This window comes from Scyliorhinus torazame, chromosome 1 (assembly GCF_047496885.1).
Source record: "Scyliorhinus torazame isolate Kashiwa2021f chromosome 1, sScyTor2.1, whole genome shotgun sequence".
Classification (NCBI taxonomy): domain Eukaryota; kingdom Metazoa; phylum Chordata; class Chondrichthyes; order Carcharhiniformes; family Scyliorhinidae; genus Scyliorhinus; species Scyliorhinus torazame.
The window spans coordinates 25,286,383-25,299,219 of NC_092707.1; the positions used below are offsets into that span (position 1 = coordinate 25,286,383).

Sequence of the window (12,837 nt, forward strand, 5' to 3'; positions counted from 1 at the left end):
GAGGTTTCTGTAAATCTGTCAAGTCATTATCCATATCGTCAGCTTTTACCTCACAGCGAACGTATGACAATGCAGCTTCTGGGATATGTCAATTCAGCTCATTTTGAGAAAATGGCCTTTTTCCACACAGTGACATATCCGCTCAGTCAGCACAATCATCAGGATTAAAGAATCTACTAGTCTATATGAGATAGACCCGGACTAATTTACAGAAGTCTCTCCATTTTTACAACCTGCCTTCTACAGAGCCCATCGCATCCTTTATATTACTCAGGATGACTGGCGTGCTTTCGGTATTTTAGGTTTTGTGCTCTTATGTCACGGCTGACATTACACTGGACGACTTCCATGGTTTATAATAATAATCATTATTAGTGTCACAAGTAGGCTTACATTAACACTGCAATGATGTTACTGTAAAAATCCCCTAGCTGCCACACTCTGGCACCTGTTCGGGTACACAGAGGGAGAATTCAGAGTGTCCAATTCACCTAACAAGCACGTCTTTTGGGACTTGTGGGAGGAAACCGGATCACCCGGAGGAAACTCTTGGAAGACACGGGGGAGGACGTGCAGACTCCGCACAGACAGTGACCCAAGACGGGAATCGAACTTGGGTCCCTGGCGCTGTGAAGCAACAGTGCTAATCACTGTGCTACTGTGCTGCCCTATTAGGTTACCCTTGACGATGGTAGCCTGATTTGTTGGGCAAAATCAGTATGGAACCCACTCTGTGTTTTGCATATTCTGTGATGAAATTGACCAAGGCAAATTGTTCATGGTGGCAAAGGGTTCAATACCGGGCACCAGCCAAAAGGCTGGGGTACATGTTACCGCCACTGATATCGGTGGCACAGAATTCAATTAGCTGAGTTTCTGGAATGAAAAAGGATTGAGGAAAAGGGATTGATGAAAGATAGGGCTGAAATCTGTCAAAAATCAGTGGCTTGTGTTTGGGGGTAGCAGCCTTTGCCCATTCTGACAAAGTATATTGAGATGATGTACGGTTAATAGGAGATTAATTCCTGAAACCAGTTGGTGATTTACCCATCCATTCCTCATGCTGAGGGAGGCCTTATGATGCAGTGGGTAGTGTACCTGCCTCAAGCTCCAGGTTCGAGTCCCATATCAGAACTTCCATTTTTTTTTCTTTCTCGTGTATCCAATTAATTTTTTCCAATTAAGGGGCAATTTAGCGTGGCCAATCCACCTACCCTGCACATCTTCGGGTTGTGGGGGCGAAACCCACGCAAACACGGGGAGAATGTGCAAACTCCACACGGACAGTGACCCAGAGCCGGGATCGAACCTGGGACCTCGGCGCCGTGAGGCAACTGTGCTAACCACTTGCGCCACCGTGCTGCCCTGTCCCATATCAAAACTTGATGGTCAAGGAAGCAGCATTCATAATGCGGCCAAGCAGGTTTCACATCGACCTGCCTGTCCTCCCAACGCATGCCAATGACAAGTGAGATGTTGCGAAGGAATTTGTGATGGAAAGAAAAGTGGAGGATCCACCATCGTGAGCCATGGGTCCAGACTGCATGTAGCCACAGCAACCCTGAGCCACAGGGGTCCCTGAGTGAACCGTAACACACCACCACAACCACCCACGCTGAAAGACCACTGCTGTGACATGTCCAGGGATTGAGACAAAAGTCAAAAAATTACAGGTAATAAAAATTGAATGTCAGAAATGAGAATCTGAATATTGCAAGTAGTCAGACCCACAAAAAAGTTAATCGCAATGATCCCTATTCCGGTGCCAATCTGACCCCGTCACCTCACACAGCATATTAAACCAATAAAAGCTGTATTACCTTTCAGTAAAACACTCTCTCAGGTCAGAAGATAACACAATTTATTGTCCCGGTTTTAAAAAAAAGTTAATCATCAGAATTTTAGAAGTGCGATTGTTTTCCCCTGTGATGTGAAACATGGAAAAACTTGGCCTCCAGAATGGCTGTTGGTTACGTTATGGACAAATGGTGGTTGAATTATTAATAACGACAGCAAGATTACAAATATTATAAGGAATGTCAAGGGCCTGTGGTGCACAAATCCTGAAAACTTCAAAGATGTTAAAAAAGACATTGGATGTTTGAACTCATAACCTATTATATCATCCAACCCTCTACTACAGCCTTGGAGAACAGATACAACCATCTGCTCTTCTCCATGTATCAAGTTCTGTTGTGCATAAATCTGGTCCGATGAAATATTAAGACATTCCAGATCTATTGAACCGGATAGATTGTATTGCACACATAATTCTGTTAAAGCAAATTGTCGGCAGGTCCTTGTTTATTGCTGACTTACATAATAACACTGAAGTTTTGGCGTTTTGGCAAATCTAATGTAATCAATTCATTTCATTTTTACCAAGTGTTCCAACCATTTAGCAGCACAACAGGAATTGCTTGATTCCAAAATATCTGCATTAAAACCCTCAGAGATAAAGAAGCAGAGATGTTAATGCGGGGAAGTACAATGATCCTACCTTTTGACATATATTTACATCTGAGGTAATCTCTCTACCCCACAGTAGTAAGACTAATAGTCTGCATGGGCCGTGGTTGACTTTTGTTAAGTCACCCAAGTACCCAATTTTCACTTGAATCTCGATAGTGAAGCCTCCACTTCAACTCTGGCCAGAGATGGAACCTAGATGTGTGGTAAATTGCGCTGACCTCGGTTCCGTGAGGTCCGCTGTATTTTAACCCCTGGGCTTCACCTGCATGACGGTTTCCTGCTTGTGACTGTCAGGAAGCAGCAGTTGGCGAGAGAGCAGAGGCCCAATGATGGGTGGGTAGGAGGCTTTGCACGCTGGTAAGCCCTCCTCCTCCTTGTCCCACATAAGCAAAGTAAGAAGACAACTTTCAAGACAAACTTCTTTGGACTTCTCACCTCGGCCCCTCTTTCCACTAGTTTGACCACAATGGCATCGCCACTCTGGATTGTGAGTAAAACAGCAGTCGGGTTTGAATGACATGATTGGAGTCCAATTTACTTAAGTTAAAGGTTCTGGTGGGTATCGTTCTTGGCCGCTCAGAGAGCTAGTGAAAATCATAGACTGCAAGAAGAGAGCATTGGCGGGAAGGCATCAGAGCAGTTTTAATTGCCCACATACCCGGTTTCCGCCAGGCAGACACAATTAATTGACAATCAAGCACAATTCACATTTTCAGACAGGAATCACTGGGCAGCATTCAATAGCAGAGACATATTGGGCAGGAGTCTCCGTTGGCTGATGCCGAAATCGCGAAACACGGTTGGGCGGAGAATAGGTTCCGACGCTAAAATCGCAGCAGGCGCTGATTTGACGCCAAATCGCAATTCTCAGTCACCTTGACAGCGGACGTCAATGTGGTCCGGAACGCGCATATAGTAAACACCATTTGCATGTCATTAGCGAGCCCATTTGGTATTCGCCGGGTCCTCCAAGATGCTTCGCCTCTGATGGGCCGACTCCTGACGGTGCGGCTCACTTGTGCTTTTAAAGATTGTGAAACCGGCGTCGTGGCTGCTGAGGGAGAGAGGGGGCATGGGAAGTGTCCAACATCACCATAGTTTGCTGACAGTTGTGCCGCTGGCCGGGGGGCTTGTGCCAGGGCCGGGGGGGAGTAGCGGGGCATGGCCAGGAGGTGGGCTGTGGGGTCGGGGTGGACGGACATGGAACACCATTGCCGCAGCCAGCAAGGCAGCCATGCAGCTGCGCAAACCATTAATAACCCACTGTGAACTTAGGGTCATGGGTCGTATAGGTATCCCCCCCCAGGCCACCCACCTAGGTGCCCTTTGGCCCCAGCCGACCCATCAGCTGAATGGGCGAGTGCCACCACAACCTGTGCCATCTGGTTGGCTGGGATGAGTGTGTGCATGTGTGTATATGCGGCTGCAGCTTGTCAGCCTCCCGAGTGCCAATCACGGACCCGGTGAATCCTGCACCGTTTCTCATTGGAATCGATTATGTTCCACGTGGCACCAATGCTAGCCCCTCCTCAGTTGTTGAATTGATCCAGGTCCGGCGCCAGTTTTGCTGCCGTGAAAATCCACAAATTCTACGTCGGCGTCAACACGTAGTCTCAGAAACGGAGAATCCCGTCCAATGGATACATAGGCCAGATGTAAAACCTTTAATGTCAGCTTGGAGAAGATCATCATAGATTATCATAGAATTTACAGTGCAGAAGGAGGCCATTCAGCCCATTGAGTCTGCACCGGCTCTTGGAAAGAGCACCCTACCCAAGGTCAACACCTCCACCCTATCCCCATAACCCAGTAACCCCACCCAACACTAAGGGCAATTTTGGACACTAAGGGCAATTTATCATGGCCAATCCACCTAACATGCACATCTTTGGACTGTGGGAGGAAACCGGAGCACCCGGAGGAAACCCACGCACACACGGGGAGGATGTGCAAACTCCACACAGACAGTGACCCAAGCCGGAATCGAACCTGGGACCCTGGAGCTGTGAAGCAATTGTGCTATCCACATGGCTACCGTGCTACTCATGGTTTGAGGCCGGTCAGGACCTCTGAATACAATATACCCTTGCACCACATTTACCTCTCAAGATATTTATCAGTCTTTTGTTCCCCCCAAAAACCCATTTGCTTCACTAATGGCCTTTCGGGAAGGGATTCTGCCATCCTTACCTGGTCTGGCCTTCATCTCACTCCAGACACACAGCAATGTGGCTGACTCATAGCTGCCCTCGGAAATGACCGAGCAAGCTATTCAAGGGCATTTTGGGGTGGGCATTTTAGTATTTGCCAGCGGCCACTCACATCTCATGAAATAGTAAAACATTCTCCAGTTTGTTTCCTTTTATTTTCTCCCGTGCTCACCCAGTTTCTCCTGAAAGAATTGACTCCTGTTCACTGGAGCACATTTCCAGGGATATCCTTGCCTTATCTGGTCAGCTTCTAGTCAAGCGAGGGTGGGTACACCTTCAGGTTGTGATGACAACTCAGCCACAATTAACCCTATCCTTAGCGAGCATCCACAGTATCGGGATCGGGAGTAGGGGCCCTGGATTATTTCTCCCTGCTTAATCCCATGATGCTGCTAATTAATTGTAGCAGCCCCTAGTGCAGGCCTGACTGAGGTCAAATGGGGGTCGAGTCTGGGGGCTGTTGTGTGGCTGCGGGGGCGGAGGTTTCACCTCTGAGACTCATCACGATCCGTCACTAAAGCCATTACAAACAACAAATTGTTACAGATGCTATTTGCTCTGATGCGATTTTAACTAGATCAAGGTGGCCTGTGTCGACAGTGCTAAATCTGGCTCTCTTAGTATACTCACAGGCTCATGAGAAACTACACCTATGGTCATCAAGATAAAGAAGATGGATTTAGCAGTATAAGTGCTGGGAGTTGGCTCACACACAATATAGTCCCTTTGGATTCAGAATGTAAAATAAATCATACCAATAAAATCCTCTTAAATCTAAGATATTCAAAACATCACAGCAAGAATCTGTGGCACGCTAATACTCCATTTTGAAACACTGCAGGAGTGAAAGAATACAGTGACAAATCCACCCCACCCCCCCCCCCCCCACCCATCCTCTAGTCAATCTCCAGCCTCAAACATGCTGATCGGAGGAAGATGTTTCCTCATCAGGAAGAAGGTAAGTACATCTGGGCAGCTGTCGTATCAGGTTAAGTTGCTGGGACAGCCTTGTTGCTGGAAGCAAACGTTGCATTGATGTGACAGGTGTCCTTCACACAGCAGACAGTACAATGGGTTTGCCCACCCCATTTTTCTCCTTCCCTTCTCTTCTGAAATGTTAAATCAGCGAAGGAGGCCAGTTTTCCATCTACACGCCCCACCTGAAGGTGACTAGACCTGGGACTTTGCTAGGCTGACTCATAGAGATCCCGTTCATTACCTGCTACAAAGCCTAGCGTCAATTTTCCACTTCTGAGCCCACACAGAATATTGCCAAGGTCGTTCTGTCGAGTGAGCATCAATATACCAGTTTGTTCCCATACCCTCCTGTCCGGGATTGCAGACAGTGATCATAAGAGAATATGTGCCGAATATGTGCCCAGCCCTCCCCGCCCCCGCCCACACCACCCCTCTACTCCTCACGTCCGAACTAAGAAGCACTCCCGATTCGCGCTCACACGAAGACCAAACTGAGAATCCAAATCAAACCTGCTCGGTCCAAAGGGCTCAGCTGCTCACTGGGCTAAATTTGCTTCATCATCAGAGCTAAACTGCTCTGTTCTGAAAAGCTTGCTCTTTCATCTTCCACATCTGGGGCTAGGGGAGAAATATTAATACATTTTGTGACTGATCACAATGACTAGTGCAACTAGAGTAGAATTCTCCTGTGTGTAACCTTACCAGAAGAATAATACTCTTCATAAATAATTGGCAAGAGGTAAATGCAGAAAATGCTGCACAAAGTGGGTGTGCTGGTATAATGTGCTTTGCTTATACAAGGAGAATATATGTAAACAGACCCACAGATACAAAATGTGTATGTTAGCACAGATATGCATGAATTCTGCAGTTGTACTGTAAGGGTATACATGCACAGATGCACATATGCTGTTCAGTTAATGAATATACACAGACGTACAGTACATGCATGTACACACATGTATGTGCCCGCATATACATATTTACAGGGAAAGTGCATACACAGACTGAGTACAGTCAGGCTAAAAGGGGGCATTTAGAAAATATTTGTCAAGCAATTCACCCATCGATAAGCAAATGTGCGCCTGTCCCGATTGGAAGCTTAAAAGAGATGGAATACACTTCATTTAAAGTGCAGAACTAATGTCAAAAAAAAAATTGTAAAAAATATTCCTTGAGGCTTTATTTAACAAAAAAAAACAGAGGGTCCCTAATTTCCTGCCAAATGGAAATACTGCCACTCTGGATTCTCTTCCCTCCTGCCAGAGGATTGCAGCCTCCACATGCATAGCATGCCAGGGTGGGTGGTCATGCATTTTCTGAGGGATCGATCTGAATAGTGACTCCTCCACACTACTCTGTTTCGGAATCAGTAGAGCTTCCCCCGGGACACAGGTTAGGTCTTTCCAGCCGCAAGGAATGCTTTTATAAAATAAGACGTGCTTTTTAAAAACAAAAACCTAAACATTGGGGAATTACTTCGACCAAAAGTAAATCTTATTTGTTAAAAATGGAAAAAAATCTGTTTTGGCCTCCTTTGCATAATCACTTTTGCTTCTGTTTTAACTTTTATTTTACCTAAATTGTTCACCCCAAATGCTTTTTTGTTCGGAGAATTTGAGGAAGCTTTTCCCAAGCCGAGATGTCGGGGTCCATGTTCAGGTGAACACAGCTGGGGGGGGCGGGGAGCAGCAGGGGGAGGGGGGGGGGGGTTCAACACAGTTGGGAGGGGATGGGGAGGGGGGGGGAGTGCTGAATCAGGAATATCGGTAATTTCTATTCTGGATTGGAAAGCACAGAGGAGCATCATTCTCCGGGTTGAGCACAGGGACGATTCTGGCCGTTTGCAGGAATCTGACTATCCCGGCCTCTTCCGTGGGTTGATTCATATGGAAACTTCGTATTCCCTAGTGTCCTGAAATCAAACAGAGGAGGAAAGACACGGAGATAAGTCCGGCGTTTTCTTTCTCACAGGCCTCGGGAACAATGTCAAATCTGTAAAACAAACCTCAACCATTGAAGGAAACCACCATTAAGGTAACCAGCGAAGGACACTGAGATGAGAGGACGTGGATTATAGAAAGCAAGCTGTCATGATCGGGAATGTTGGGTGGCACGGTGGCGCAGTGGTTAGCACTGCTGCCTCACGGCGCCGAGGTCCCGGGTTCAATCCCGGCCCCGGGTCACTGTCCGTGTGGAGTTTGCACATTCTCCCCATGGGTCCCACCCCCACAGTCCCAGGATGTGCAGGGCAGGTGGCTTGGCCACACTAAATTGACCCTTAATTGGAGAAAAATGAATAGAAATTATCTGGAATGCTGACTGGAATTTCCCAGCCCTTCACCACCGTGGCGGCTTTTTCCGCAGTGGAGATGGTGAGCTATTGGCTGCAGCTGGGATTTTCTGGACCCGCCAAATTCAATGGCAATTTGCGTGGCTCACCTGCCCCACTGCTATGTGTGGGGGTTGTGTGCAAACGCAAGGAGAATGTGCAAGCTCCACACGGACAGAGACCCAGAGCCGGGATCGAACCTGGGGCCTTGGCGCCGTGAGGCAGCAATGCTAACCACTGCGGCACCGTGCTGCCCATCACTTCTGTACAATGATCAGGAACTGGAACCCAGACTGATTTGTCCTCTGTCGCGAGACCAGCAATACTATTTGGTCATCTGCTGCAGTTCTTTTGACTCCCTCAACCAGCTCAAAGCAGGGACTAGACCCAGGACTTTGCTAGGCTTCACAGAAATGCAAAAGGCTTTAGAGTCCAATTTCCAACATTGTCATCCTTCCCCTGAATGAGCATAACATTCAGATGCCGCTAGCCGTTCAATTAAAAATGCATGAACTCTCGTTGTAGTTCCTGATGAAAAACTGGTGGACCAGTGAGAAAGAATGAAGAAATGTTGGACCATCTCTAAATTAAGAATCATAGAATCTGCAGTACAGGAGGAGGCCATTTGGCCCATCGAGTCTGCACCAACCCTTCGAAAGAGCACCCTACCTAGGCCCAATCCCTCAACCTATCCCCATAACCCCCCTAACCTTTGGACACTAAGGGCCAATTTAGAATGGCTGATCCACCTAACCTACACATCTTTGGACTTTGGACGGTGTTCCCCCTCCCCACTCCCACTCCCCAGATTAGGATATAGACCAAAGGAGATACCTAAACAAACCCTTCCTATATAACAAGTGGAAGAAAACCAGCAACGTACGCCTGTTTCATAGATGGGATTGTCGAAGGCTGTTTCCACCGTGATTTGACTGTATGGATGAGAGGACATGAGAGGTAGACGCAGGTTTGAGTGATACCGGCACCTGGAGGAGAGAGATAGAAAGAAATATTGAATAAGAGATAACGACAAACAATAAGACTGTACATTAGGTTTTTACTATTTTGTTATGCACAAGGCTTTGCCCACGTTGCACATTCATTGCCTCGCAAGCTACCCATCACCAACACTACAACTTTCTCAATAGAGAGGGATTTCATTCAATCAATGCCCAGATCGTTTGTGGCTAAAGACAGCACAGGTTTGTGCCATTTCTTGGCAGCAGTTATCGTTCATTCTTCCTCTGTGAGTATTCTGTTCCACCTTTATTCCAACCATCTGGGCGAGATCCACATGAACATATTTAAGTGACCTTGCCTGGGAGACCTTGACACGGCGTAGTTTAGCATTCGTCCACACAAACATGAACCAGGTGTAACGGCACATGAGGGAGGGTCTCCCAGGTCATTAGAAACCACTGGATCGTCGGGTGGTACTTGACACTGCCAGCCTGGCACCTTGACACTGCCAGCCTGGCACCTTGGCACTGTCAGTCTGTCACCTTGGCACAGCCATCTGGACACCCTGGAAGTGCCACCCTGGGGCACCCAGTTGCACTGCCAGGCTGGAAAGGGCACTGTCAGGGTGCCAGGCTGGCAGTGCCAATGTGCCCAGGTGCTAGATTGCCCGTGCTCAGTCTACTCTCCATCAGCAGCAAGTGATGGAAGGAGTCATCAACAGTGCTAACAAGTGTCACTTACGAAGCAATAACCTGCTCGCGCAAGCTCTGTTTGGGTCTGCTAGGGTCTGCCAGCCTTGGTTCAAACATGGAAAAAGAGCTGAATGCCAGAGGTGAGGTGAGAGTGACTTCTCTTGACATAAAGGCAGTATTTTCCTGAGTATGACATCAAGGAGTCCTAGCAAGAGTGGAGTCAATGGGAATCAGGGGGAAAACTCTCCATTGGTTGGAGTCATACCTGACACAAAGGAAGATGGTTGTGCTGGTTGGAGATCAATCATCTCAGCTCCAGGACATCACTGCAGGAGTTCCTCAGGGGAGTGCCCTAGGGCCAAGCATCTTCAGCTGCTTCATCAATGACTTCCCTTCCATCTTTTTTGTTAAACAGGCAGTCAATTATACTTTATTTTAATTTTTCAAATGAAGGGGCAATTTAGCGTGGCCAATCCACCTTTGGGTTGTGGGGGTGAGACCCATGCAGACATGGGGAGAATGTGCAAAGTCCACATGGATAGTGACTCGGGACCAGGATCGATCCCGGCTCCTCGGCGCCTTGAGGCAATGGTGCTAATCACTGCATCACTGTGCCGCCCCTACCTCCCTTTAATCATAAGGTCAGAAGTGGGGATGTTCCCAGATGACTGCACAATGTTCAGCACCATTCACGGCTCCTCAGATAATGAAGCAGTCCATAGCCAAATGCAGCAAGATCTGGACAATATCCAGGCTTGGGCTGACAAGTGTCAAGTTATATTCATGCCACACAAGTGCCAGGCAATGACCATCTCCTACAAGAAAGGATCCAACCATCCCCCTTGACATCAATGGAATTACCATCGTTGAATCTCCCAACACCCTGGAGGTTACCATTGATCAGAAACTGAACTGGACTAGCCACATTAATACTGTGGCTACCAGAGCAGGTCAAAGACTAGGAATCCTATGACGAGTAAGTCACCTCCTGACCCCCCCAAAGCCTGTCCACAAGTCAGGAGTGTAATGGAACACTCTCCACTTACCTGGATGAGTGCAACTCCAACAACACTCAAGAAGCTCGACACCATCAGGACAAAGCAGCTCGCTTGATTGCACCCCCTTCCACAAACATTCAATCCCTCCACCATCAATGAACAGTGGTAGCCATCTGTACCATCTACAAGGTGCGCTGCAGTAACTCACCAAGGTTCCTTAGACAGCACCTTGCAAACCCATGACCCACAGCCCTCTAGAAGGACACGAGCAGCAGATACCTGGGAACTACCTGGAGGTTCCCACCCAAGTAACTCACCGCCCTGACTTGGAAATATTTCGCTGCTCCTTCACGGTCACTGGGGCAAAATCCTGGAACTCCCTCCCTAACAGCACTGTGGATATACCTACACCTCGGGGACTGCAGCGTTCGGGATGGCAGCTCACCACCACCTTCTGAAGGGCAACTAGGGATGGGCAATAAATGCTGGCCAACCAGTGACACACACAGCCCGTAAATTAATTTAAAAACTAATTCCACACGAGAACAAAAGTCAGACCATCCCATCCTTAACTATATTAAATCCAAATGTCGATTTCAGTCCTGTATGATCGGCCGCCTATCCCAAGAATGTGCCTGTGTGTTTTAAAAAAAAAGTAATTTTAATTCCCCGCCCCCCCCCCCCCCAGCCATCATCAACACAAAAGCAAATATACACGCCCAATCAAGAAAAACGAACCGCACCCCCCGACACCGTCCTCGCTACACCCTTCCAAAAGTCCTCCATTGCTGGTCATTCGCAGAACATGTGGGTATGGTTTGCTGGGCCCCCTGAGCACCTAACACATCTGTCCTCACTCCCAAAGAACCGGCTCATCCTTGCCCCGGTCATGTGTGCCCTGTGCAAAACCTTAAATTGTATGAGGCTCAGCCTCGCGCAAGAGGAGGAAGAGTTCACCCTCCTTAGGGCATCTGCTCATGTCCCCTCCTCGATCTCCTCCCCCAGCTCCTCCCCCCACTTACCCTTTAGCTCCTCCACTGAGGCCTCCTCCTCCTCCTGCATCACCTGATACGTTGCCGAGATCCTCCCCTCTCCAACCCACACCCCCGAAAGCACCCTGTCCTGAACCCTGCGTGGCGGCAACAGTGGGAACTCACCACCTGCTGCCGAACAAACGCCCTTACCTGCATATATCTGAAGGTGTTCCCTGGGGGGAGCCCGAACTTCTCCTCCAGCTCACCCAGGCTCGCGAACGTCCCATCCACAAACAGGTCCCCCATCCTTCTAATACCTGCCCTGTGCCAACTCAGGAACCCTCCATTCTCCCCGGGACAAACCGGTGGTTCCCCCGTATCGGGGACCACAACGGGGCCCCCACCTCCCCCCTGTGACGTCTCCATTGCCCCCAAACTTTGAGGGTATCCGCCACCACCGGGCTCGTGGTATACCTCGTTGGAGGAAGCGGCAGCGGCGCCGTCACCAGCGCCTCCAGGCTCGTGCCCACACAGGACGCCATCTCCAGCGTGCCTGTGTGTTTTAGATTGTCAAACCAGTGGAAACAATCTCACAGCGTCCACCCTATCAAGCTCCTCATTACAGGCTGACTGTTGGAACATTCCCTGCAGATCTGGCTCATGACATCTGGCAAGTTTCCGGGCACTGCTAATGAGGTGGTTTACAATGAGAGACACATCGCCGGAAGAAAAGATGTTTGAACTAACCCATCAAATGCGCTGAAGCAGCGTTTCTGCTGCCTGCACCATTTGTCTGGACCTTGGCAGTACAATCCTGACTGATTAGCTAGATTTATGGTCATCCAGGGTCCAGGATGTCTCCGAACGGGTAGAGGGCATCCTGAAGGGGGAGGGCAAACAGGCAGAGGTCGTTGTAATATTGGTACTAACGACATAGGCAGGAAGGGGCATGAGGTCCTGCAGCAGGAGTTCAGGGAGCTAGGCAGAAAGTTAAAAGACAGGACCTCTAGGGTTGTAATCTCGGGATTACTCCCTGTGCCACGTGCCAGTGAGGCTAGAAATAGGAAGATAGAGCAGCTAAACACGTGGCTAAACAGCTGGTGTAGGAGGGAGGGTTTCCGTTATCTGGACCACCGGGAGCTCTTCCGGGCCAGGTGTGACCTATATTAGAAGGACGGGTTGCATCTAAACTGGAGAGGCATACATATCCTGGCCGCGAGG

At 48.6% G+C, this 12,837-nt stretch overlaps 1 protein-coding gene across 1 annotated transcript in view; it reads right to left on the reverse strand.

Annotated features, from left to right (window-relative positions):
• Nucleotides 1-7,372: 7,372 nt before the first annotated feature.
• Nucleotides 7,373-12,837, reverse strand: part of LOC140391644 (seizure 6-like protein) — a 522,156-nt gene continuing 516,691 nt past the window's right edge. Inside the window, exons 16-17 of the mRNA XM_072476384.1 lie at nucleotides 8,876-8,978; nucleotides 7,373-7,575 (exon numbers count right to left, since the gene is read on the reverse strand). Of these exons, the coding sequence (XP_072332485.1) occupies nucleotides 7,546-7,575; nucleotides 8,876-8,978 (133 nt within the window). The 3' untranslated portion in view covers nucleotides 7,373-7,545. The remainder of the gene's footprint in view (nucleotides 7,576-8,875; nucleotides 8,979-12,837) is intronic.